This window comes from Hylaeus anthracinus, unplaced genomic scaffold (genome assembly GCF_026225885.1).
Source record: "Hylaeus anthracinus isolate JK02 unplaced genomic scaffold, UHH_iyHylAnth1.0_haploid 0, whole genome shotgun sequence".
Classification (NCBI taxonomy): Eukaryota; Metazoa; Arthropoda; class Insecta; order Hymenoptera; family Colletidae; genus Hylaeus; species Hylaeus anthracinus.
In genome coordinates, this window is record NW_026533254.1 from 23,222,678 (window position 1) to 23,248,699 (window position 26,022).

Sequence of the window (26,022 nt, forward strand, 5' to 3'; positions counted from 1 at the left end):
TGACTATCCCTCTACCTCATCTAACATCCACAAAATGACCTGGACTTACGAAATAATGATGTTTGAGCCAAGTTATCCATGATGTTCATCGCATGCCCATAGAAAAATGCCTTATGCAAGCACTCCACCACAATGATTATCCCTCTACCTCGTCTAACATCCATAAGATGACCTGGACTCGCAAAGGATTCCTCTGTGAACTAGTTATCCAGGATCTCCCATAGCCTAGCAGTGGAAAACCGCTTAAAACAAAGACATCCTCCTACTGGGTGTCCTTCCATCTCACTTAACATCCAGAAAATGACCTGTACCCCTGAATGAAGAGAGCTCCTTCTATTATCCATCCAGCATCTGGGTATCCTGTGTCCCGCGACGCAGGGGCCTCGTGTCACTGGTCTTCGATGGGAATTCATCCGGCCAGTGCGCACCGGAACGGTCGTAATTCACCGAAGGTTTCGTCGTACGGTGGTCATATCGAATGCAGAAAGCGCGATATATGCTTCCGGTGTAAGAATGGGTGGAGTTGCTCCGTCGGCTGTCCCTTTAGCCCCCGGGGTCCCCCGTGTTGCGTGCACACACGCATTATACAACCGGCCTCCTCCTCCCCCGCCCGTCTCTGGATGGGTGTGCGTGCCGTGATTCCAGCTAAGTATTGGTGGTGCGTCGCATTGTTTATAGCCGCTTCTCCTCTTTCCCGACAAGAGGGCCGCTGAATACAAATTGCCCCAACGAGAGAGCCTCTCTCTTACCTGACCGGGAGGAGAGGCTATCGCCTCCGGGATATGTCGACGCTCGTTTGCGCGTACACGCACCACCCCCGTCCTCGTTGCACCCGTGAGACGCGTCAGCCGGTCGTTTCAACCGCGTTTGTCTTTTACGTTTCCTTCCCTTTTATTTTTTTTTTCTCTCTCTCTCGACACATTGCTACTTTACATCTTGATGAATCGATGGGGGATAAGGGAAGCTACCGTCACTTTATAGATAGTGTTTCGCCACGTATAGATTCTGGATAACTCCATTAGAGAAGATTTTCGGTGGATACTGGGGGACAACTGGAGCGACCATCGATTTTGGGATACCGGTGTTGATTAAGATGCTACCATGGCTGGCTTTGATGAGGTCCACTGGAGAATATTCTATTCGCTTTCTGGATGCATAAGGACATATCGATCATCAAGTGTGCTTTATGTACTGGTTTGGGACACTGGATGGCGTCCACCCACTGCGATGCATTCACTTTACTCCTTGTCCTGGGGCACTCAGGCACATCATGTTCTCTGTCGATTTTAGAAGCACCCAATCTAGATCCAATGGGGAAGACCCAATGTAGACTAGTTCGATCCTCCGTTAATCGGTTGCGTCGAGTACTTACACCATCGATTTTGAACTATGAACCTAGTTAAGTGAGGATCTGACCCCTTCCAAACTCTCAAGTCCCACCTCAACATGCCAAAAAACACGATTAAGTTAGGTTAGATCTGGAGCTCCCAGACCATCTCGACGAGTACTTAAACATACGAGTACCTACACCATCGATTTTGAACTATGAACCTAGTTAAGTGAGGACCTGATCCCTTTCAAACTTTTGAGTCCCACCCCAACATGCCAAAAAAACACGATTAAGTTAGGTTAGATCCACACATCCAATCCTATAGCCTAGTTTCACTACTATCTCAGGCTCTGACAATCCACCACTCATCGAGTACCTAATTTTTACATATGAACCTTTTTATCAAGAATCTGGCCTCTCTCAAGAAATCGAATCCCATCCTAAACACGGCAAAAACCACGGTTAGATCTGGGCTAGGTCCGCGGGACACCGATAAAAATGATCCTGCTCGTAATAACAGCAGCTTAGGCTCGCCGTCGGCTCGATCTCAGCGCGCACCGTAGCGGTGGGAGGAGAGAGCGACTGTACCGAACCACGGTACCAAAAATGAGGACGGGGCAGCTCGGCAGCGTAGGTAACTATCGAGGTGCAAGATCGGAATTGCAAAGCGGACAGGATCCCGCAAGGCGGGAGGGAGCGAGAGAGAGAGAGAGAGAGAGCCGTGCCGCGATGCGATCTTTACCCCGATATACGGAGAAATTCCGGGAAGAGGTACTTTAACGACTTCCAAACAAGATCTATGGAAGACCCCAGGTGACCTTCGTTACCATTACCATCCACGTAGAGAGCCTCTTCGATGGACATTAATGCCGCGATTCGGTCGGTTTCCTACTCGGGAGAGAGACGTGCCCCCATCTGCCCGCTGGCGCTCTTACCGCGCTTTTAATCTGGATGTACGTACACTATTACTTTTAGTAGCGACGTAAATCATAGTTCTGCAATGGAGATCCCGCGATACGGATGCGCCTTGGGTTCGGGACATCTGTTGTTCTTGATAGAGGCCTCTCGGGGGGGCTTTCGGGGGAGAGGAGTTTTTATTCTTAGTGGATACATGCGCTTTGGATGGTTAGGTTTGTTGTGCTTGGGTCTGGAAGTTCGTTAATGGCGAAGGATTGGACTTGCCTGAGCTGGAATATTGTTCAGAAGGTCCTGGGTGCCATCAGAATTCCCTAGTGGTGACATAGGAACTATCAGTGCAAAGGATATTTATTCTTCCTTGGTTTATATGTCCTCACTCAACTGTTAACTCTGGAGGATTCGACGGACCCCAAACTGGAATATTCTTCAGGCTCTCCAGAAGGCCCTAGGTGCCCTCAAAGGTTCCTAATGGGGGCTTGCAAACTATCAGAGCAAAGGATATTTATTCTTCCTTGGTTTGTACGTCTCGAGACACCTATAATCACGTCTGGAAGGTAGAGATGGTTCCCTCCAGGTTGATCAAAGGCCCTTCACAGGATCCCAACCTGATTTAGCTCTGTATCCAACTCAAATCCTTCATGAATATCTTCCTGAAATCTTCCTGAAATTCAACTTCTTGAAATGGTCCAGCTCCCATATCCTAAGAATCCGAAGAACAGTATCTACTGTCTTCCTATAATTTTCCTAAGTCTCCTGTATTGGCTCACTTCTCCACAAAAGAAAATAGAATACCACTGATCGTAAAGCATCGAGCGGACTCCAGCGCCAACGTCTTCGACACGTACAAAAGTACTTGCACGTTTCCCGCGACAAGCATTCGTTTCGTTTGAAAAGTGTTCCTCGTTGCACGTGCACTCGGTGTCGACCGGCCAGTCAGATCCTCCGATCGATAGGAGCCATTTACATCAAACGTGATATAAAGAGGGTAATCTGCTCGGAAGAATCGGGACACCTTCATTAGGGAGCGTTCCCTCCGTAAATCCTCTGGAAATCGATACGGTGCTTTTTGGACACTCCTGATTCAATTCTGAACTAATTATTCCTCAAATTGAATCATCGATCACCCAGAAATTAATTTCTTCGAGTGTCCAGACTCCAAGAATAGATCCCTTGAAGTAACTAACCACTCTTGCTGAGCTATTCAATTATCAACAATATTTATATGTTTACACCGAAGAGCAGGGATGTGTACTAACGTTTCCCTAACGATTTCTGTTCAAGGTACCGGAAACACGACCACGGACAACACGTACAAGCCTTCGTTCCTCACCGACCAAGAACTGAAGCACCTGATCCTGGAGGCAGCCGACGGATTCCTGTTCGTGGTGAGCTGCGATACCGGCAGAATCATCTACGTCTCCGACTCCGTCGCACCTGTGCTGAACTACACGCAAAGCGATTGGTACGGCACCAGCCTCTACTCCCAGGTTCATCCTGACGACACCGAGAAGGTGAGGGAACAGCTGAGCGCCGAGGAACCGCAGCACGGAGGCAGAGTGTTAGATCTGAAGACGGGGACCGTGAAGAAGGAAGGCCAGTGTAAGTTCTTGGCATCACTAGTGCTGAAGAGGGTACTGGGCTCAGATACGCGGGGGATATAGGGTACTAGGTAAGAATATGGAGCTATAAGGTACTGAGCTCAGCTAAGTAAGGCTAGAGATTGTTGGGCTCAGCTGTAGGAGGCTACAGGGTACTGAGCTCAGCTGTAGGGAGCTAGAGGGTACTGTGCTCTAATACAGAGGACTAAAGGGTATTGAGCTCACCTATAGAGGACTAGAAAGTACTAGGCTCAGCTATGTAAGGCTAGAGAGTATTTAATTCAGCTACGTAAGGCTAGAGAGTATTTAATTCAGCTACGCAAGGCTAGAGAGTATTGGGCTCAGCTACGTAAGGCTAGAGATTATTGGGCTCAGCTGTAGGAGGCTACAGGGTACTGAGCTCAGCTGTAGGGAGCTAGAGGGTACTGTGCTCTAATACAGAGGACTAAAGGGTATTGAGCTCACCTATAGAGGACTAGAAGTACTAGGCTCAGCTACATAAGGCTAGAGAGTATTGGGCTCAACTACGTAAGGCTAGAGAGTATCGAGCTCAACTAAGAATTCGTATACCCAAGGCTCAGCATGATTTTGTTCCTATAAACGAGGTTCTGCTATACTTGTTATGTATCTACAGGTTATTAACTGATCCCCATTCGATTATAGCCTGTAGGATACCAACTAATCTCACACAATATATTAGGTAGACTGGAAAGTAATGTCGTTTTTGTAATTTTAAATCTCTGTTTATCACTCAACACCTCGTTGATTTTTATTGGTCATTGAAAATGTGCACACTAGTTGGCTGTTGATAACGAGGGCGATTACATAATTGCTCAAAAATAGAAATTTATCAAAAATTTGTTTGAATCTAATGTAAAAGGAACGACATTACTTTCCAGTCTACCTAATACTAATCTACTAGCAATATACCTATACCAACTTAAACATAACCAAACTGCGGATGTTTATGCATTTATACCAAATGAGAATGTGGGCAAATGCAAAAATATCAATGATAATCTTCACGTTATATTCAGAAGATAAGGCGTACTTCCCCATTTAAGTTTCAATCCTGTATCTGTGACTTTGCATATACATCCGCAATCTAAATATAAAAGTTGATCCCCCTGGAACTGACCAATGCGTGTTTGTCCCGCAGCGTCGATGAGGATGTGCATGGGCTCGAGGAGAGGGTTCATCTGTCGCATGAAGGTCGGAAATCTTCAGACGACGGGCGACATGGCCGCCGCTCACGGTCTCCACCGCATGAAGCAGAGGAACTCGCTTGGTCCACCGGCCAGGGACGGTCAAAATTACGCCGTGGTTCATTGTACAGGATACATCAAGAACTGGCCCCCCAGCGGTGAGTCTCCTACGGGTTTCGACGTTTCGTCGTTAATCGTCGACGTGTAACGGTCGACCGCGAGCGCCAACTTTCTATTTTAAAGCGAGGGAGACGTCGTGCAGGAGGAATATGAACGAACCTAACCGACTTCGTAGAACACGGGGATAGTCGACGTTTGTACTGTAAATTAAGAGACGGCTAGCGTCTAACAGCAAGCTCAGGGTCGGTTTCACGCGATAGGAAACATGGGGCACTTGGAAGAAGAAAGAATATATCTTAGCACGTCACCCATACATGGGTGACAGTTTGATTATGTAGCTTCCAATAATCTGTATTTAAAATTTAATCACAGTAGAAATTTTCAATGGTATTAGTCTGGTAGACAACGTGTTAATATCCTAGAACAACTTTTCATAGAATCTAATCGTTGAAAACTAGCTTTCCAGCTTAAAAGCAAGTTTAAAAGCTTGTGTCTACCCTTGGTAGTAATTTTGTGCAATAATATCTTTCTATAAGCAAGTGTTATTAGGTTACGTTCAACTTCTAAAACTCCAATTTTATTTCCTCTTAATTTATTATTAAAGTTTGTCTCGGGTTGCCAGTGGCTAACATCGGCCCTGGGTAGTATACATCGGTTTATAAGAATGAATGGAATCGTCTTGACCTAACAGCCGACAGACGGGACGGAATACCGATAACTATGTCGAGACGAGCTGATGCGGAATTTGTATGCTTTATCGTGGCCACCGATGCATAATAAGGGGATCGGTGGACTTGCTGGGATTTTCGTGCGTCTCCACCTGGCGCGACGGTCTCCCCGTGTGAACCCCCTTAAATATTTTTTCTCGTCCAATTTTATTGAGCACCAATATCACTGTATATTATTCTTTATTCTAGTATTTGGCTCAGCTTCGTAATTTTATATTCCACCAGTTTTGTTTATTATTTTTATCTGAGCAAAACCAATTGCCAGTACGAATGACTATTATTTAAGAGTGTATTCTGTTTTTGGTCTTATATTCCGCATAATTCGATCACTGGCTTCGCTGTGTTTGAATTGAAACAAGATTTATCACTACTTAGCTAAAATTAGTGGTTACAGTATGGTATAGTTAACACTTTGTTCTTACTAGGTTGGATAGAAAACCAATGAAATCGCAATGGAAATAAAATGTGTAATATGTTTGATATATGTATACCAAAAGCTTTTACGTTCTATCCAACCTTGGTAGACTGTTGTACAGTTTGTAACAGAATTGTTGATATCGTATATATCAGCATGCAAATTATAATCAGTTAACGGTTATGGGGAATCTCAGACTGATTCAGAGTTTTACGCTGTAGGTGATTGTGTTCCCCCATGTGTACCAGGTGTGGGTCTAGGTGACAGGAGTAATGTTCAAGCTAGACCCGATGGTGTAGTTGCACATGAAAATGCAGGCAGCAAGTACTGCTTAGTGGCCATTGGACGACTACAGGTCACTAGCACACCAAATAGTAGTGATTTAGCAGGTTCCAATAGCAATAATGGTAAGTTGATCTGTCTTCCAATATAAATAATATAATATAACTATTGATATACAGAAACTCACTGTACACACGATGAAAAGTAGAGTTTTAATTCATCTATCTCCATTCCTCAGAATTTATTTCGCGTCATTCTGCGGAAGGTAAATTTACCTTTGTGGACCAAAGAGTTGGAGGAATTCTAGGATATACACCCTCAGACCTCTTAGGTCACCCATGTTACGAATTCTTCCACCCAGAGGATTTGACGCACATGCGAGAAAGTTTCGAGCAAGGTGAAATGTCTTAAGCTCTAAGAGGAACGATTGTCCACGCGTTCAATGTCGTTAATGAATACCTCTTCTTTGCAGTGCTGACGCTGAAAGGACAAGTAGTGTCTGTGATGTACAGATTTCGAGCCAAAAATCGCGACTGGGTGTGGTTAAGGACGTCTGCGTTTGCCTTTTTAAACCCATTCACCGACGATGTTGAATACATTGTCTGCACAAACACGCATGCAAAGTACGATTTGTTATCCTTTTGAATCTTTCATATTTTATTTGATCCGTTTAAATCGGTTATATTCTTTAGTCTTGATTTAATATAATTCAGAGATTTCCTTTCAATGTTTAAGGTCATTCCATCCTGGTAGCGATGGTCAGACAGAACCTGAAGCTGTACCTGCCTATGGACAACCTGGCTTAGATTATTCCCTTCAAAGACACCCTGCCAGAGATCCTTTATACTCGGGGCATCATATGATGCAACATCCAGCTACTGTAGCTGCAGCTGGTAATACACTATTTAATATGAACCGTAGCATTAATTAATGTTGAATCGTTAATGTGGTTTCGGATTTGTCAGGTCCTCAGCAGCCTAGGCCGTCCAGTACACAAAACGTTTATCAGGGATACGAGACAACGCAATCGCCAATAGCGTACGGTTCACCTGGACAGCAGAGCGCATCTTCTTCAGTTTTAAATAGAATTCAAAAGCCAGCTAACACATCTCCGACTCCAGTGCAACAAGCATGGACCATTGGAAGACAAGTAAATTGATAATGGATGTTTAAAAGTCGTATAAATGCTCTATTATTAACATTATTTTTCTTTCTATTTCAGCAACCAGTGACGGAAGGGTATCAGTACAGTCAATTAAGTCCGTCGAGGTCACCCAGCGGACCAACTTATACTCAACTAAGTAGCGGCGCTAGGACACCAGCTACGCAGTACCATGCAGTCACAACAGTGCCTAACAATCCTGGTAATTTGTCTTTTATTTTAGTTTACTCTCCATAATTGTATTTTTGGGGGGGGTGTCGCCATAAAACGCTTGTGTTTTGCAGGTATGTGGGGGTGGCAAAGTCAACAACACCAAACACCTCAGCAAGATGGCGGACAATCAAATCCTCAGGTGACAGGCCAAGCGCAACCACCTCATCCTGCCCAGGGTGGTCCTGGCACGCAACCCCAGGAACTCTCGGACATGTTGCAGATGCTACAGGATCAGGGTGGAGCATCTGGTTTCGAGGAGTTAAATATGTTTAATACTAATTTCGAGTAGCGTATAAGAAAATAGCATCGCCGACGAACGTCTACCTTAAAGAAGCATTAAGGTTCGAATCATTGGTACAGTCCCGGGATTATTCCGGGGATCATAATCAGCACTTTTACTTCAGCATTCAATCGATACTAAAGTTCGCAATTTAGCACCTTACGTGTAAACTTTAACCGAATTGACATCGAGGTTAGCACGACTTAACCTCGTATCGATCTTACTTCCTTCGCGAGAAGTTTCATTTTATCGCTTCAGACGGTATGATTCTGAAGATCGTACGAGATCGTGTAACAAAATTGTCGAGAATTCGTGAATATCGTTTTTTGTGAAAGTGCCATTAAATATCATCTCATAAAACATTGAAAATGGTCACTTATAATACGCACAGATGGATTAGGTGAGGAGACTTTGGAAAGCTTTTAACGAAACACGAATTTTAGAATTTGATATGAGAAATAATTCTGCGAGGATTGTTCAAACAAGAACTATGATTTATATTTTCGAGCGTAGTTTCGTTCGCTTCCGTAACTCAAACGTGGTTTGGGATCGCATCGAAGTAGTACTTATAAAGTACCCTTGTTCCGCCACTTTCCTTTATTGATCTGATTTTAGAGTGTAAGGAAAACATTTTTAAAACGATAGTATAAACTAGAAATTAAATTTTGAACACTCCTCGTTGTCTTAGGAAAAGACACAATTGTAGGAGTGAGGTTATGTTGGGGGAGTATTCGTTTCTGTTTGGTCCGAAAATTGGTTACATCAGTAATGTTTACTGATTTATTTATCTTCGAAGAAGATATATAGATTTCGTGTAATGGAAGCAACCTTGTTCGTATCTCGAATACTTATTAGAATATTTAACACGCATTTCCTAGACGCTATATTTTTTACTCGAAAGAAAAGAATACCCCCTTAAATTATACATGGATTTCAAGAACGAGGCGATAGAGAGGCCTAGGATTTCATTGAGCTGTTGTTAATTGATGTAAGTATATGTATAAATTTTTGGATAACAATAATGCGTGTGAGATTTCTAATCGTTCAGAAAATGACGCTTAGTTAAGATTTGAAACGAACATTGTATCGTGTACGATACGCTATCATTTTACATTGTTATAAGGTTTTAACGCCTCATCTGTGCTTATTGATAAGTAATACAGCATAATTTTCCTGCTCGCAGTAGCGATTTTATTTGGGAAAGAAAGAATGAGCACTTGGATGAATATTACAGAAGGGAGGTGCATTCTAAACGTTAAGAAACAAAAAAAAGTATTTTTAAAACTTCTCAATCAAATCTACACAAATCACGGTAATTTTAATACCAGCTTATCGTTAGATTCCTAAGATTAGCTTAATTATTTTAATTTAGATCCTTGTAATTATAAACAGTGCAATCATAAAGATCATCACCCAACGAGAAAAAAAAAAGAGAGAATTGTTTGAACTCGACGATGTACAAAAATTATGTAACTCACTTTGCTTCTCTGTGCAAGACACCATTTTTAGATATTCCTAAAGAAATATATAGATAATGTTACACATACGAATAATTGCATTTATAAGTAACCACGTGTGATTTAGTGCATTTGTACATGTTTAGCAAATTCTTATAAGCAAGATTGAACGAACAAAAAAAAATTGCAGCATATCATGATGAATTGGGAACATTTTTCACTAATATACAAAATATACATTACACGTATAATTCTTTTTAATCATCCTATGTCGAAAGTAGTTTCAATGCCATTGCTCTGACAATAATTAACATATTGAAGTCGTTGAAGGCATCAATATGTATATGCAAATGATTCATTAAATTTCAAAACAATATGTGTAACGCATTTTCAGATCCTTCATCCTATATTGTTTGCGGTTATTTTCGTTTATTGCTGCCTTTATAAATGTAACATTCGCTCGAAATTTAATTTTCTGCAAAGAAAATAGTTACCTGAAATTTAAATTGCAATTATTTAGAGGAAGAAAGGAATATGCACCCCTACAGAATGAACTTCTTATTTATAGATTCCTTCAGTGCGCTTATTATATTTAATAAATACATAAGTTGTACAAATTTCGAAACAATTGGTAATATAAAATGTTGGAGAATCGAAAAACATGTGAAATCCCTTGTATTTTATTTTACCACGTCGTAATTACCGCTTTACGCGTATGAAGTGTTCTGTTTACGTACGATGTGTCGAACAAATCGAATTCAATTAGGTTTCAGGTAGATCAAATCGAACATGCAAATATACAACATAATAACTTGTATTTAAAATATTTTATACAAAACATTACAACTTTAATTTAACCGCAGACACAGCATTTTTCTGTTTCTTTTTAGTGTCTGCGCCAGTCTTCGATTTAATATGGCTCTTCACTTGGTCTTGCAATTGGTTGAAGAACGCAGTAGACGATTTCGGAACCTTCTGAGCGGTTTCATCCATTTTTATGATGTTTCGACTCTTGCTTAGCTTCTTCGCCAATTCTGCGTCTTTCTTGTATTTCTTTCCGATTCCTGGCTTCGTTGCAATCAACTTCTCCTTCTTCTCCATGGCTTCTTGTCGCGCGCGTTGTCTCAACTTTTTGTGTCTTCGTTCCCGCTTCATGTCCGTTTTCGTTCTTTCCACTTTACCAATGAGATCACCCCGCTGTTTGGCTGCAAAACAAATAAAGAATTCAAGATTCGAAGTCTAAAGAAAATTGCGAGATATATACCTTTAATCTCTTCAGGTGCTAACAATGCAGCATCGCTGGTTCCTACTGGAGCCACCTCTTCCATGTTAACAGCAGGAATGTTGCTAATAATCTTGATCTCCGGCTTAGACTGAAACAAGAGCAAGAAGTACGAAATATAAAAAATTCCCAGATAAAAATAATCCTTTTCATCGATATCATACCGGTTTCGGAGTGTAATGGAAGTTAGAGAATGCATCCAGTTTCGAGAACACAGAATGCATCATTTCCCGAATTTCTTTATGCAATTTGGGTTCCTCTTCTTCCTTTTCATCATTCTCCGGATTTAATGCTTGCTTTTGCTTCAGGTATTCGTTCTCGTAAATTTGAGACAAGCTTTGTTTGCTCTTCTCCTGATCTAAGATCAGCTTCTTTTTGTACTCTAACGGAGTCTCCACTGGTTTGAATTTCTTTTCAACGTCGTCCCAGGCTTTGTCCTTTATTCTTTGCTTTATTATATCCTCTAATTTGAACGTAGTTTGCTCAGTAATGACGGGAGCAGGTCTACTGGTAATATCGAATTCAACGAATTCTTCCAACAAGGAATTCTGTGGTCTACTTCCGGCGCTTACTTCGCCCTTCAGTTGCCATGGTTTCTCTGCTAGTGCTTCTTCTTCTAGCTCTTGAATCCTTCTTTGTAATCGTTCTTGGCGAGTTTCGAGGGAGGACTTGATTTTTTCCTCGTTATCTTTCGTATTCGTAGTTTTATTTTCTAAGCTATCAGTTTCATCCGAATCGTTCGTAAGATTGAATGTAACTTTCTTTTTTGAAAAACTGCAATCTTCATCTTCGTTGTCCGTGTCCATCCTATTTTCCGAGTCGCTATTGCGTAGTAGTTCATCGTCCGTTTCTTTATTATCGGTATCTTTGTTTTTCATAGAAAAATTAGCTCCTTCGTCGTCGCTTTGCGGACTGTCGAAGAAATCTGCATATTTTACTAGTTTCTCTTCTCCAGTGTTATCATCGTCATCGGAAAAATCGTTAAATAAATCTACAGATTCATCATCGGATCCTTGGTCATGTTTTTCACTCTGTATTTCTTTCTTGTCCTCCTTCGTCAGATACTCGTCCAATTCTTGTAATTTAAAAAATTTGTCATCTACAACGGATGTTTTGGTTTTTAACTTTTTCATGAGTTTCTTCTGTTTCTTTGATTCTCTTTTCAACTTTGCTTCCTCGTCTTCCGAAACTTCTTCCTCAGAAATATTCTCTTCTTCCATCTCTACATTCTTGTCACTGCTATGTACAATTTCAGGTTTACTTGTGCTAATCGGCATCGTCAACTTCTTACTTCCAGCTAAAACCTTTGAGACATCAGTCAAGAAGTGTATAAGCTCGCTTTCATTTTGCAATTCGAGCTGCTGCCAGATCTGCTCTTCGTCGAAGCCTTCTGTTACAAGCTCTGGCAGGGCATTTGTGTTTCTTCCAGACTGTTCTTTTGTGAAGTCGTATAAACGTTTTATAGAATTCTTGAACTCCAGCGCTACATGATTTTGTACGCTATAAAAAAATGAACAAGAATTAGAGATAGACTGTTTTGATGTAGAATAGGTTAGAAAAAGAACACACAAGAAAATGATACACACCTTAAAAATTCCTCTGGTTTCTTAGTGTTATTATCAATCGTCGAAATAACATGATTAAGTACTGTTTCAGCCATTGTACATTTACATTTATATTAAAATCTTTAAAGAATAATAATGACCGAAAGGTTATGTTTCTCCCATGAGCTATCTCCCTAGGATGGTAGCTATAGAGTATAATATCAACAATTATCGACGTAGATGGACTTGGAAGTGATAGTACCATTTATGGGTAAATCATATATATGGATGTGATAAAAGTAGAACGTGTAAAACGGCAGTATCGACATAATAACTAAGTGGCGCCATCTAGGTTCAGGAAGGAGAAACCACTTCGCCACTAGCTTGGGCGTTTCCCACGGATGGCGCTGATTAATTTAGCCTATAGCACTTGAGACTATAACAAATTTATGTTCAGAATATAAGTGGTTTTATTTTCAAGTTTTAATGATCACGCGTTTCAACAACCAGAAAGCAATTTATTAATTAACAAAATCAATCAGAAATTCAAAAAGGGCCACAAGCCCTCTACGTTAACTATGTGAACTTGGCACCCGACTTTTCAAAAATTAATTTTTTTTTTATAGAAAATGATACTATTTCGTTAGTACCTGATTGCACCTCCAATAGTTTGGTTTGTACCTCCACTATATAATAATTAACAAAAATTCAAAAAATGGTCAGCACCCGACATTGAGATTTTTGAAATCGGTTTTCCCCGATTCTTTAGAATCGTTTGTACCCGCCGGTCGGGTGTTGATCATTTTTTGAATTTTTTTTAATTATTAATTGGTGGAGGAACAAATAAAACTATTTGAGGTACAATCAAGTACTAACGAAATACTATCGTTTTCTATAAAAAAAAATTCATTTTTGAAAAGTCGGGTGCCAAGTTCACATAGCCCTCTACGTTTACCATGTACCGACATTACCGACAGTCGTCGATCTAATGTCGTCGTATTATCGCAGATGGCGCTGGCTGCTTGGAGGTTTCCGCGAACCGAACACCTTTCGTCGAAGAACCAATGGCGGGGGTAGAACCCGAAGAAACACGGCGAACGTTCGGAGTGGGGGACCAAGACGAAGAACCGCTCCGGTGTGCGAAGCCGCAAACGCATTGGCGCAGACCTCGGTACGGTTCGCGCGACACGCTACTGCTCCAAGTCGAAAACGCGTGCGTTTTACTCCGTTCGTTCGTCGTGTGCGCGTGTGTTTATCAACCTCACGGAACGGGACCAAGCGTGTACAAGAGGCGAGGAGTGTGCATTTTTGGTGGATTCTGTGTGCTCAGAAAGTGTTCGACGCAGTGTACCCACGGATTCTTCCAGTGCTTTCGTCGCTTTTTGGATAAGTTTCGTACACACGGAGAAAAGGTATGTACCAGGAGTCGCTAGTTCCCCGAATCGATCCCGCGGCTTGTCGTTCACTCTTATTCGACCGATCGAACGGCTGCCACGCGTTCCTCTTATTGGGAACGAGATTTTCGTCGATATAGTCGCTACGAGATGAATCTTACCAGTAATCGCGAGATAAATACAATCGTTACATGGAGATTCATTAAGAGGTTTTTATGTTTGATTGGAATAGTTCAGAATATATCAGTCTTCGATTATTTCCAGTGCTTAATATAATTTCATTCTCTGTGATTCGAATTTGTATTTAGATTTACTTCTGACGAATAGTGGAGAAAAGAATGCGTGCCCTTTATGATAACATAGTCGAATAGCTTCAAAAGCTAGCATCAAAAAGAACGAATCTATTCGTGGTTTTAAGAAATTTGTAGTCGTTGCATTAACGACTGTGAAAACAAAAGCAATTTAATACGTTTAATTTCGGAGCCTGGCAGTGAATGCAAACCAAGTCCAGTACTCTGCTGAAGGGAAAGAGGATGAAATTCAATTAAGCGTTGTATATTTTACTCGTTATTCGAAATTGTTATCTCGATAGAAATGTTGCCTGGAATGGTGGATACAAAAGAGCTCGCGATTAGGCTCTGAATTTGTTTATCGTCCTCGAGCGGTCCGGTCTACGGACAGAAAGTTTACGCGCGCAAAGGTCGACGGGTCACGTGGACATTTCGTACACACGGAGAGGGGATCGGCTGGTCCGTTTCGGCTATAGTAAAAAAAAGTTAGCGATGTGTTGCAGAAGTTCACTCGTATCCGTTCGGTACGCATTAAATTTTCTCGATTTTATTGCTCGGTGTTTACATTATCCAGTCTCGTACTTGTTACTCTGAAATTATTAGTATTAGGTGTAGAAATTAGTTCTCTGCCTTCGCATTCAATTGTGGAATTCCGGAATGCGGGACAGATTAAAAATTGAATCTTCTGTTTTTTTTTAATATTAGGGGGACCAGAAAGTAATGTCGTTTCCTTTAACATTAAATTCAAACAAATAAATTTATAATATGTTTTCATTATTTAATCAAGTCTATAATTGTCCTCGTTATCAATAACCTTCTGCCATCTAGTGTGCAAATTTTCAATACCTGATCAATAAAAATTGATTGGTACACGGTGAGCTGGTAAATAGTAAACAAGTATTTGCATTCGCAGAAACGACTACTTTCTGGTCCTTCTGGTATTTAATTTGAATTCTGAAGAATCTATTATTTAAAATAGTATTTAAAATATTTTCTCTACAAATATTACCCACCTCTGATTGTACTCTCTTTCGTGAAAACGCGTTTGAATTTTCGCGCCGAATTTCGGGAGCACTGGATAGATTTTTCTAGACCATTATATTAGGTTGTCCCGAAAGTTTCTTTCGTGACTTGCACTCAGTTGTTTTGTGTAGCAGTGTTTATACAAATAAAGAACCTAATTTCTTAGATGTTAATGTTGTAACAGTAATGGAGCAAAATGAATCGTACGCAATTTAATAATGTAACATTAGACATACATACATACATACATACAAAATATTGTGTATGTATTATTTATTAATGAAATGGACGAAACTTTTGGGACAACCTAATAGTAAGTTCTGTATTCCCCTCGTTCGAGAACAGCAGATCGATTTATTTTCTTTAAAGGATTAATATCGTCGGAATTTCTGTGGTTGGATGCAGGAATTCTAGTGGAAGGAAACGAAGGGTCGCATTCGATACCTGGAAGGTCGTGCAAAGAAACGACAGTTTCAAAACTTGCGCGAACTCTCGATCCCTTCTTATCGAGTGTCGACTTCCGAGAACTTTTTCTTTTTGGTTATAGTTCGTTATAGTACGTTATTTACCACTTTCTCTGTCGGTTTAATCAGATAGACATCCTTGAATCTAATAAACGCGACATTTTTAAAGTGGGAATGTTTATCGAACTTACAGTGTAGGGGTTGGAGACAAAATTATTTATTTCAGCGAAGGAGTTACGTTCAAACGTAGAACCATGTAAACGTGTTATCGACTATAACCTCTAGTTCCGTCCAGGTGTTACATAAGCATATACAAACGCATGGAAATAAGTTCCCTAAATTTCAAGATGTTTGATACGTCGTATCGATATCGATTCTCTCTTTATTAAATAAAAAATACAAAGCTTCTATAAAAATGCTACAGTCACAAATTTGTTAATCTGCCACCAGTAATGCCATCTCGCGGGTCTGCGCATTCAATCATATTTTAATTTCCGGGAAAAAGGACCACCAACTTTTTAATTTTTATCTTTGATACTAAACGTCGTATGAACAAATTGTAAATATAAAAAAGTTCCGTCCTATCATTCTCTACAAGCTGATATATTTTTTAAATTCTAGTGACGGGTCCCTTAGAATTTTCAAGCAGGAATAGTTCCGCGATCAAAGGGTTAAAGCGAGATTGAAATTCTTCACGAAGGAGCCAATTGTTTGCAAAGGTCGTTCGAAGTAGAGACCTTCCTTTAGTACGCAACAGCTGGAAAATCGTGCAAAAGGGGGGGCCTCCGTTGGTCGAGTTTTCCCTCCCCCCCTGTCGAGCAAGTCCATTCCCCTCTTAGCGTCGATTATAACGGGGCGCTGGCGTCGATTGCACGTGAAATTGGAGCGGACTTCGATCCTTTCCCGAACGGTACCCGGCATTTGATCGGCCTTAGCCCCCGCGTTCCACGAGGAAATAATATTACAGGCGCGCGCGCCCGCCGCTGCCTCGAGTTTCTAATGAGCCCCTCCAGACTTTGCTGGGGCCCGTTCCTTTACTCGACGAATACCGTAATTCTCAATGGACGTTGTTTTTTTCTCTTTTTCTTGCTTCCTCCCCTTCGTCTCTCTTTCTCCTGCCGTTTTTCTTACCCCTCTGTCCGTTCCCCCTCCAACGATGCCCGACCTGGCCCCCTCCACTCGGACCCGATGCGCCTCCTGTGGCCATCTCGCGGGCGAAAGTCGTGTGCGTGAAACGGTGGGTTGGCGATGGGAACAAGTACCCCGAAATGCAACATTGGAAACAAATCCTTGGTTAATTTTATTTTCATTTATTTTGTTTCTTTTGCATTCGTACATGTCCGCTGTTTATTAAGTCGAATAGCAATCCCTGACTGTACTTCGACTCTCTGCAATTCCAATCACAACCAGGGGATGTTCACTCATGGTTTTTAGAAAGGACCCAATTTTGCAATCCTACAGGACTGTTCAATACCGACGTAAAAGTATAATGTTAATAGCGACCAATGAAACTATTATTAGGTTGTCCCGTAAGTTTCTTTCGCGAGTTGCACTCAATTATTTTTATGTGGTCGTGTTTATATAAATAGGCGATCTAATTTCATAGATATTCATGTTGCAACAGTAATGGAGCAAACTGAATCGTGCACAATTCGGTAATGTAACATAAAACGTACGATATTGTGCGTGTATTAGTTATTAATAAAGCGAAAGAAACTTGAAGCAAAATGAATCGTGCACAATTCGGTAATGTAACATAAAACATAAAATATTATGCATGTATTACTTATTAATAAAACGAAAGAAACTTTTAGGATAACCTGATAGTTACAATACTAAACACCACATTAACGTCATCAATTCTCGCGATTTTTATTTTGTATCCGGTGGGTGTTCATACACGTATGTGAACTCCTCCTGATCATACCTAATACCTAATACACGCGTACATGTACGACAATAACGATAGCGAGTATCTAAAAATCGATTACAGTGTCAGTCCCATCGCTAGCCAACGTTAGTTGGAGTACTACCAGCGAAACGTATGTTTTTCGTGCGTGCGCGCGCGATCACGTTTTGTGGGGAGTTGCTGGACCGCTCTTGGGACTTTTCCTCTCTCCTTTTCTTCGTCGAGCACGGTGAAACGAGGAAGACAGAGAGGAGAGATCCTTGGCGAGAGTCCTGGAACCCAAGACGAGCGAACGAGCGACTCCGGTTACAGACTTCAAGGCTTAATGCGTATACTCCCGCGTTCCGTCAATCGTGGATTTACGAACGGTCACGGGAAAAATTCTTGCCGTGCGTTGTTATTGTGTCGACTTGCATCGCCATTACGGTCAATCTGTTTCAGACGTTTCCGAATAGGGGGCGTCCCGATGCGTTTCTATAGAAAGAACAGATTCTCACGATTCTAGCACACGATTTTTTCGATTCACCACAAATATTATCGCGATAATTATATTTCGTAAAGAGTAATCGGATACGGTTAATTCGCTTATATTTCGTAATTATACCTCGTAAAGATTAATTAAATACAAACAATTCGCTTATATCAATGCTTTTCTCGATTTTTCGTTTTCTCATCTCTCTCGTTTTCTTCTCGCCTCCGTTCACTTCGCTTCTTCCCTTGTCTCTCGATTTAACTAACTCAACTCCTCACAACGATCTATCGAGACGTTTCGATTCAATAACGATTGCCGACATATACATAGGATTCGGTTAACTCCGAACAGAAGCTAGAGGAGGTCTTAAATATTTGAGTTCATGCATTTTTCGCGCCAATTTTGGATCCTCCTCTTGATTCGATTCCTAATCTTGATCTGCCTTGATCTTAATACTGTTTCTCTGCAGTGACCTCGAGTTATTCGAGGTTCGTTGCAGGTAACGTTGAATGACAAGGTTGTTTCAAGGTCGTCCTGGTACAGGACACACCAATTCTTTTCTTGATCTCGCGGGAAACGTAGAATTTAATAAAAGGAGAAGCGGTTGAAAACCCACGGCACTCGACATTTTCTTGCTTCCGAACATGGTGGACGAGCGGAGAAGCTAATCCAAAGAAAAAGGGAAAGATGGCGAACGAGTTACGAGGGTGAGGATGGTCGTACATCTCTAACGACATCTCATCGCCGTAATTAGTTGTAATTCTTTCGTTCGTGACCTTAGGAGGCGCGTCGACGGAATACGATATGAAGGAAAGGAGTTTTATCTGGCGCATACACGCGGCTGGACTTTTCTAGTAGACGACGGCAGCGGCGCGACGGTGAATGTAAAACTGCCAGAACGCATGCAGGAATGTAGATTTTTCTTGTTAACTTTCTACACGCCTCTGACGTCACGAGAATCATTGTCGAATGCATTACGGGGCGCGTAGTAGTTTTAAATATATGTAAAAAAAAGAAAAAAAATGTGGCCAAGATGTGTAAAGTCCATTTCCTCTAGCAATCAGATTCTAAGGTCCGTCGTTGAGGGGGTATCCTGAATTAGGAGGTCTAAAGAAAGCGGTTTTTCGTGAATTTTTTTAGGATGGAAAAAATAATTAATTTTGTCGAACTTTTTATCCTATTTTCATACGTATTTGAGTAGTCCGTACAAATTTTTTCAACAAGAAATATTCAAATTGAGTCGACTGCGACGCACATTTGTAGAACTTCTCACGATTAAAACCTCCTATCGGCGGGAAAGATGCAGGTCGTAATTTTGGTTTGACACAAACAAAAAAAAAACCAAAAGAAATGTTCATTTTCATACATTTTTCTTCTATGTGAATATGTTTATTTTACTAAATTATGGTGTAAAATATATTTATTTTGGTAATCTAAAACGAACGAAATACTTCTCCTCTGCATTATAAGATGCATACCTCGAGGTATATATACATTCAATGTAGTTCTTCAATGAATACTTCTATTAAGAATCTTCATAAAATGAGTGATGGAAAGAGATATTCTTCAATCGCAAGAAATAGTTTCTTCATCTGTGTATCATATATACGCAGTTTATTTTCAGGTTGAATTTAAGGTTAAAAGCTATGGAAACTATTCAATTTTATGGTTTATGTATTAATGTTATTAATGATATTACGTTATTAAAATGAAACATATTTTATTTGATGTGTCAGCTTATCAAAGTAAAATGTTTATTTTCATGCTTTAACTATAGATTACCGAAATAAGTTATTTTATTTCACGTTTTACATTATCAAAATAAAATATTTTATTTCCTGAAATTTTATATCCCATTTGAAATACTATTTTATTTGAATTCTGAAGAATCTATTATTAAAATAGTATTTAAGATATTTTCTCTACAAGTATTACCCACCTCTGATTGCAGCTACAGTACGGTTTTAGCGATCCCGAGGTACCCTAGCTATAGGGGGCCAATGGGCCCCAACAAACTAATTACGTTTCTCTACATTTTCTCCATTCACCGGCGTCCCTATTAGAATACTACAAAACGTAAAAGCAATGTTAAAATTAACGAATATTCTAAAACAGTCCACTGCAAGACTGGTACAACAGGTGTTACAGTGGCGTAGACGATTTCGCGCCCTCATAAATAAATAAAAGTTAAGTAAAAGTGATTAGTGAGACTCTAGAGTTCGCGATGCATCCAGGAAGACTGAAAAAAATTGTAGCTTGCCGTAATGGTTGAGTTTACGGATGAGGGAGCCACGGAATTTCTATATTTGCGAGAATCTAACGGTTGATGCCATCGATGATGGGTTTTCCTCGCTTCTGAACGCGCACAATTTTACTGAAATTCAATGGTCCGTTAGGCTGTCTTTTTAGGGTTCGCCAAGCGAATCAGAGCGACGGAGCGGAAATTGGAATTGGGATTCCCAAGAGGTTCGTCCAACCCGTAAGTTAGATTCTTGGAATTTATGGAAGAGAGGGTATTCACCTCGAGGTATTCTATTAGATTAGACGGGTATCGGTGATCGAGTAATTGGATGACGATCATCAAATGAATCGCCTGCTCATTGAAAATCGCTCGATTACACGAAACAGATTAAATGTCTGGACGCAGGATGCGTAACGGCTACTTACGCGAAGTTTCCTTTAAATTGCGCGCTATTAAAGTCATTAAATTAATAAGGGAAAAGTGGGATAATCGATGTATCCTTTTTGTGGCGTGTAAATGCAAATGAGATTGATAGACCAACATGTTTATGGAGAAGGGAAGAGAAGTAAAATTTATACGGTGAATGTTGTGTAACTCTTCGTTTTCGTTCGAAAAAAATTATGCGTTACATTCTATATCAATTTCGCGATAAGAAAGATAAGTATTGTGCAATGAATGAAGTACATAATTTGTAAAAATAAGCCCAAATAAGATACGTGACGATGTTTAGCAACTTGAAATCTAATCTTAAAAGTCGTAAATTGTAGGTTTAGCTGCAGGTCCAGTAAACACCAATAAATTTAATTATCCTGATTAAACGATTTCGTAAGCATCTTTTTGGTGTAAATATTTGACTCTTTAACGGCGCTTCGAAAAGTACAATTTCAAGTCTTTGGTAGGGAATATAATTGTAACGAAGGTGTAGAAAAATATTGTATATTTACATAATTTATTTACACTGGCAAGTTTGGTGATAAAGAAATCACAGTTTCCGTAAATGTACACTAGTAAACGTTATTTAAGAAAGTCGCTAGTCTTTTCTTGCTTCAAAGCTAATAGACACTTTTTCGATGCGCGATCGCGTAAATGATTTAGAGTTATAAGTTCGTTCTCTAAAGTTTCACTTTGATGTTCGAAGTATGTTATTAATTTCTGAAGCATTTCTGTAGCTTCTGCATGATTCAAACTAGTTAATTCTTCGTGACACCTGTTATCTAGAAAAGCTTTTGTTTCTTCATCTTGAGCTTCCTCTTCTTCCTGGGTGGACAAACATACGGTAACAAGGTTGTCTTCCAATAGGAGCTGGTGATCCGTGCTGTCATTAGGTATAGATTCCCCTAACAAATTTTCACCAGAAATCGTAAGTCTGATTCCATGACGCGCTTTCCATCTTCCTAACCATCCCACACTAGCAGTGAAAGTAGGATCTCCGCTAAACTTGTTGTTAAGACTGAGAGCCTTTTGTCTCAGCATCGGTCCTGATATCGAGACACCATTCTCACGTTCTTGCATGTACCACACGTAGAGGGCTTCGTCGAGCATAACGTTCTTTGCTTTTTTAATCGTTCCTCTATTGCCTAAACTGTCCCTGGAAACCATCTTAGCACAAAAGCCTTCAATTTCCTTTCTGTTCTTTTTCCAGTCGGAAACAGTCGATGCCCCTACCCCCAAGTCAGTAGCAACGCGTTTCATCGGCTCACCTTTGTCGATTCTGAATAGAGCTTCCAGTTTCTTCTCCATAGTCAATGTCACTTTTTTTCTTTTCCCTGACATCCCTAGACACTTCAAACGTATAGAATACACTGTTCTGTAACAAATGATATATATGGTAACAAGCAACAGCAGAGAGCTGTGTATAGATGTGTCATGACCTACTTGAGATATTCCTACGTGTGACATACCATTCAATCGCACAAATATCAACATAACATGAAGAAATGGAGTATCTTCTAACAAATAAGAATTTAGATTATTGATTGATATTATTTTTATCCATATCGCGTTGTAATAGAGTGATTTATTACATATTATCATCAAATGATTCATTTACTGTATAGTGAATATAGTGACATATAAATGTAAACAAACAACAAGGTTGACTGGATGTTTCCAGAAGAGGTAAATGAAATAAATCTTCCATTTATTAATTAAAAAGAAAGAAGTCTTGTTATCTCGAAACTGATATTTTCTTCTAAAATTCTTGCAATTTCCTACAAGCGTCGAAACTGTTAATTATATCGACAAACAAATCCTCGTTTGAGAGGTTATGTAGTCCAGTCTTGTCGACGTCGTTTTCACTTAGGCATACGTCAAAATGAGCCTCCAACGAAATATGATAGTCGAAGAGTCCTACTCACCTCAAGTAGAACGTTATTGTGTTTACGAAATGATCGCATTTAAACTCACATTCTAAGTGTCACCTAACCACCAACCGATAGGTGAGCAACATCTTGCTCGTAGCGACCTCTGCCATTTACTCGTAAAAATGTAATCAAGAATCAGGAAGTTTAGTGATTGCATTATTTACAAATTGTAGGTCAACTATGCAGTATAATCGAAAAGTACATATCGCACAGTTGACCTTAGTGGTTCTCTAATCACTCACAAAATAACGTCAAGGTTAGGTCAGATTCCGCCATTTTTTTAGCTAATTCCGCGAAATTCAAGAACATAGGCTTCTTTATTATTATCCTTATTATTCTTATGTCTTATTAGGCTTATTTATTATTCTCTTTGTGGAGGAGATTAATTTAAGCAATCGCTGATTGTAAATTTGATACGGTTAGTGTAAAGCGTGGCCAAAATTTAACTGTATACTTTACTTACAATTAGCTGCAAAACTGCTTAGAATAACATATTAAATTGTAAATAGAAATGATTGTGGAAAAAATATTTAGGAAATGAAGCTAAACAATATTTATTCGCCAAAAAAAAAATGACATTTTCAGCATACAAACATTGCAACACGATATGCTTTTCAAATTGAATTAATTAGCTGGAAAATGACGGAAACCCGGTCTAACTTTGAGCTAACCTAGCCTTATTTCGTGATTCTGATTGGAGGGTCTTTAGTTGACCTCGTTTCCCTTGAAATTCATGAATTTGTGTCTAAAGTGGGCCTTTCCGACGAAAAAAGCGACAATCTGTGCGTGTCTTGCCACGAAGTCATCGACAACTTCTGTTCGACGATACTCTATTCATCGAAATTCAAATCACCCACTTCCAGCGCGTCCGGATGATTCCCGGGTCCATTGTATTCATATCGTCATTGTAAATTCCCTCGCGAATTCGTACACGTTCCTAACTCGAGAATGGAGGCCTAATGTGGCACGTGGGAGTGGAAGATGCCATTAACGCGAGACTTACAAAAGGCACCGCTATGGCGTGGACCAGAATGCGTGCGAGTAGATAGCGTGTAGCTGATAGTCGGGTCGTAGGCATTTTTAGCGAGATAATACGTTTCATTCAGTCACGCCTCTAATAATTTCAAGAAGACCTGTTTACGCCCTTCTCGTTCATGTACGTGCTTGGAAGTTAATGTCCGCGCGGAATATAAATTTGTCGTGGTTACATATAGGACGACAGATGGAGCGGAGGGGGTAGTTGCCGCGTGACCTTGACCAGTCAATATTTTCTGCCTTGTAGGGAACTCAATTGGCGCCAAAACTTTGACAATTTTTTCTGGGGAAACGGTTCGTTTGCGACGCATGGTTCCTTATGAACTTCTCAGCCTCTCGGCGAGTAGAACATGTAGAAATATTATTTAACCTCGAATTTCTTTAGCGGAAGTGAAGAATAACAAATTTCTGAACACTGTCGATTTGTTCGTAAGCAGTTCCCTCGACGATACCGGGTGGTTCTCTAAAGTTCTTCGCTGAAATTAAGTATAGGTAGTGATGCGAGTCGCGGATTCGAGCCTAAAATTTCCGTGACACTGCAAGTGGGTACCCGCTGGCCTCAAAAAACCAGTTTTTAATGAGCGGTTCGCGCGCAAACGATTTGCAACGAAATTCGTTTATCTCGTTCCTGGTTTCCGTGAGATCGAGAACACGGCGTATAATTGCATAACATAACTCGTTGCCCAATCTGTTCCGTGAAAGTTATAATTTTACAATTAACGTCCGCAGGAAACCGAATGACTCACTCGCGCCTCGTAATTAAGACGGCGGATCCTTGTGCAAACGAATCGTTATCGGTTCGGCAAACCCTTTGCGGACCTGCGTCGAGTCTGGCTCGACGAAAGTGTAATACGACAAAATTGGAACGTTAGGATGATCGTGAAAGGTTAAAATGGTCGAAAAGGGAAACAGCGCCGACCTTAGCCACTCTGGTATCCTGAGTAACCCTAACTTTTATTATTATATATAGAAATCTTAATTTAAAACAAGTTCAAATTAAGATAGTGACGCGGTATTAATTCTGTGGTAAAATAAAAATAATTTGGGGCACCTTGGTTTCCCTGGTACGTGGCGCTCTGCGCAAATCGATTACGCATCACAATTAAGATGGCGGGTAAAGGGTCGAAATGGTCGAAAAGGAAAGCAGTGCCGACCTTAGCCACTCTGGTGCTCCTGAGGAACTCTAATCATATAAAATAAAATAATTGGGGCGCAGTTTGGATTCTTCTGATGCACCCAAATTGATTATGCATCTTTAAATGGAGTTTGCGGCAAAAGAAAAATGTAAGGTGGAAGATATTTTTTACCCATGTTGAACTCGACGTTGCGATCGGGGAATGTCAGTGACACGGTGCCCAAAGGTCGCGGAAAATAATCGTAACTAATCATACCTCTGCCGAGATTATCGTAATAAGTGTTTTTCCGAGGCCAACAGAGAGGTCGTTGTTTCGTGACCGTGTAAGAACCCCCGACAGTTACGAAGTTGGTAATAAACCAGCGATTGTGCGATAGTTGCGCCATTGGCGTGCATTTTCAACGGCAGTTCTCAAATCTATGTTCGAATACTCAGTTTGTACCAATTCCAAATTAAAACTAGCTAGTTATTGTTGCTCGCTTGATTCATATAGGTATTCGTGTTAATTTTGTGTGCGACCCTTTACGGTCGGATTTCCGATTACAGCGCCATCTATCGCGAATAAAAAAAAGTGTTTGAAACTAGTGTTTTGAAAAAGTCTCATAGCCTGCTTTCACAGTGCATGATAAAGAATGAGGTGTTCCATTAAAAAAATCATGTTGACCTTGACGTGACTTTGACCGGTCCTTTGAAGGTCAAACGGACACGATCGTTCAATAGAATTTTTGAAACCCTAAAACATTTCTCTAAACCATTTTTCTCACCAATGTTCCATTTTGGAAATATTTGACTGTATCCATACTTTTGGAGCACTTTGTACGTATATATATGTGTATATATATATATATGTATACATATATGTGTTATACATGTGTTATACATATGCATACGAATGTAATAATAGTAATATATGTATATATATATATATATTATTTCCGTTTAGTTATTCGCTCATAAATTTATATTCTCCTATCTAGATTGCGTTATTGAGTTAAGTTTTCTTAAAAAAAACTACTGGACCGAATTAGAACAAAATCTAATCAGCTCTAAGTTGGATTGATACACATCGATTGCATCATCGATCATTTTGATCTCGCTATTAGTTTTTTTAGAAAACGTTAACGAAAAATTTGTTTGCATACATACTGGAGATCTGCTAAA

The 26,022-nt window shown here is 40.2% G+C and overlaps 4 protein-coding genes across 9 annotated transcripts in view; 2 read left to right on the forward strand and 2 right to left on the reverse strand.

The window, feature by feature from the left end:
- Positions 1–9,950, forward strand: part of LOC128896598 (aryl hydrocarbon receptor nuclear translocator homolog) — a 44,634-nt gene extending 34,684 nt beyond the window's left edge. For 2 of the 3 annotated variants that reach the window (XM_054159975.1, XM_054159968.1), the window contains 9 exons: positions 3,530–3,847; positions 5,006–5,209; positions 6,536–6,721; positions 6,835–6,993; positions 7,069–7,219; positions 7,332–7,489; positions 7,562–7,746; positions 7,819–7,960; positions 8,043–9,950. In XM_054159975.1, the coding sequence (XP_054015950.1) occupies positions 3,530–3,847; positions 5,006–5,209; positions 6,536–6,721; positions 6,835–6,993; positions 7,069–7,219; positions 7,332–7,489; positions 7,562–7,746; positions 7,819–7,960; positions 8,043–8,260 (1,721 nt within the window). In that variant the 3' untranslated portion in view covers positions 8,261–9,950. The remainder of the gene's footprint in view (positions 1–3,529; positions 3,848–5,005; positions 5,210–6,535; positions 6,722–6,834; positions 6,994–7,068; positions 7,220–7,331; positions 7,490–7,561; positions 7,747–7,818; positions 7,961–8,042) is intronic. The other variant, XM_054159973.1, reaches the window with a different exon arrangement.
- Positions 9,951–10,506: 556 nt separating this feature from the next.
- On the reverse strand, positions 10,507–12,771 carry LOC128896625 (U3 small nucleolar ribonucleoprotein protein MPP10). Its single transcript, XM_054159985.1, has 4 exons — positions 12,577–12,771; positions 11,155–12,490; positions 10,973–11,081; positions 10,507–10,913 (listed from the first exon to the last, which is right to left on the reverse strand). The coding sequence occupies exons 1-4, from the start codon at positions 12,648–12,650 to the stop codon at positions 10,549–10,551; spliced, it is 1,884 nt and encodes a 627-aa protein (XP_054015960.1). The 5' UTR covers positions 12,651–12,771; the 3' UTR covers positions 10,507–10,548.
- Positions 12,772–13,680: 909 nt separating this feature from the next.
- The window catches only part of LOC128893992 (spectrin alpha chain), a 58,261-nt gene continuing 45,919 nt past the window's right edge, over positions 13,681–26,022 (forward strand). The window contains exon 1 of the mRNA XM_054155382.1: positions 13,681–13,946. The gene's annotated coding sequence lies outside the window, so the exon portion shown is untranslated. The remainder of the gene's footprint in view (positions 13,947–26,022) is intronic.
- LOC128894010 (jerky protein homolog-like) lies at positions 21,253–23,071 on the reverse strand. Of its 4 annotated transcripts, none has more exons than XM_054155412.1 (2): positions 22,735–23,071; positions 21,253–22,135 (listed from the first exon to the last, which is right to left on the reverse strand). In XM_054155412.1, exon 2 carries the CDS (start codon positions 22,099–22,101, stop codon positions 21,343–21,345), a length of 759 nt encoding a protein of 252 aa, XP_054011387.1. In that variant the 5' UTR covers positions 22,102–22,135; positions 22,735–23,071; the 3' UTR covers positions 21,253–21,342. The 4 variants fall into 4 exon arrangements, with proteins under 4 accessions (XP_054011387.1, XP_054011368.1, XP_054011394.1 ...); XM_054155393.1 differs by having other exon boundaries at positions 22,686–23,068; XM_054155419.1 differs by lacking the exon at positions 22,735–23,071 and adding an exon at positions 22,230–22,675.

Coding starts and splice junctions, on each gene's coding strand:
- LOC128896625 (XM_054159985.1), bottom strand. CDS start 12,650: ATGGCTGAAACAGTACTTAATCATGTTATTTCGACGATTGATAATAAC. Junction 12,491..12,576: donor AAACCAGAGGAATTTTTAAG/GTGTGTATCATT, acceptor ATTTTTTTATAG/CGTACAAAATCATGTAGCGC. Junction 11,082..11,154: donor TCCATTACACTCCGAAACCG/GTATGATATCGA, acceptor CTCTTGTTTCAG/TCTAAGCCGGAGATCAAGAT.
- LOC128894010 (XM_054155412.1), bottom strand. CDS start 22,101: ATGTCAGGGAAAAGAAAAAAAGTGACATTGACTATGGAGAAGAAACTG.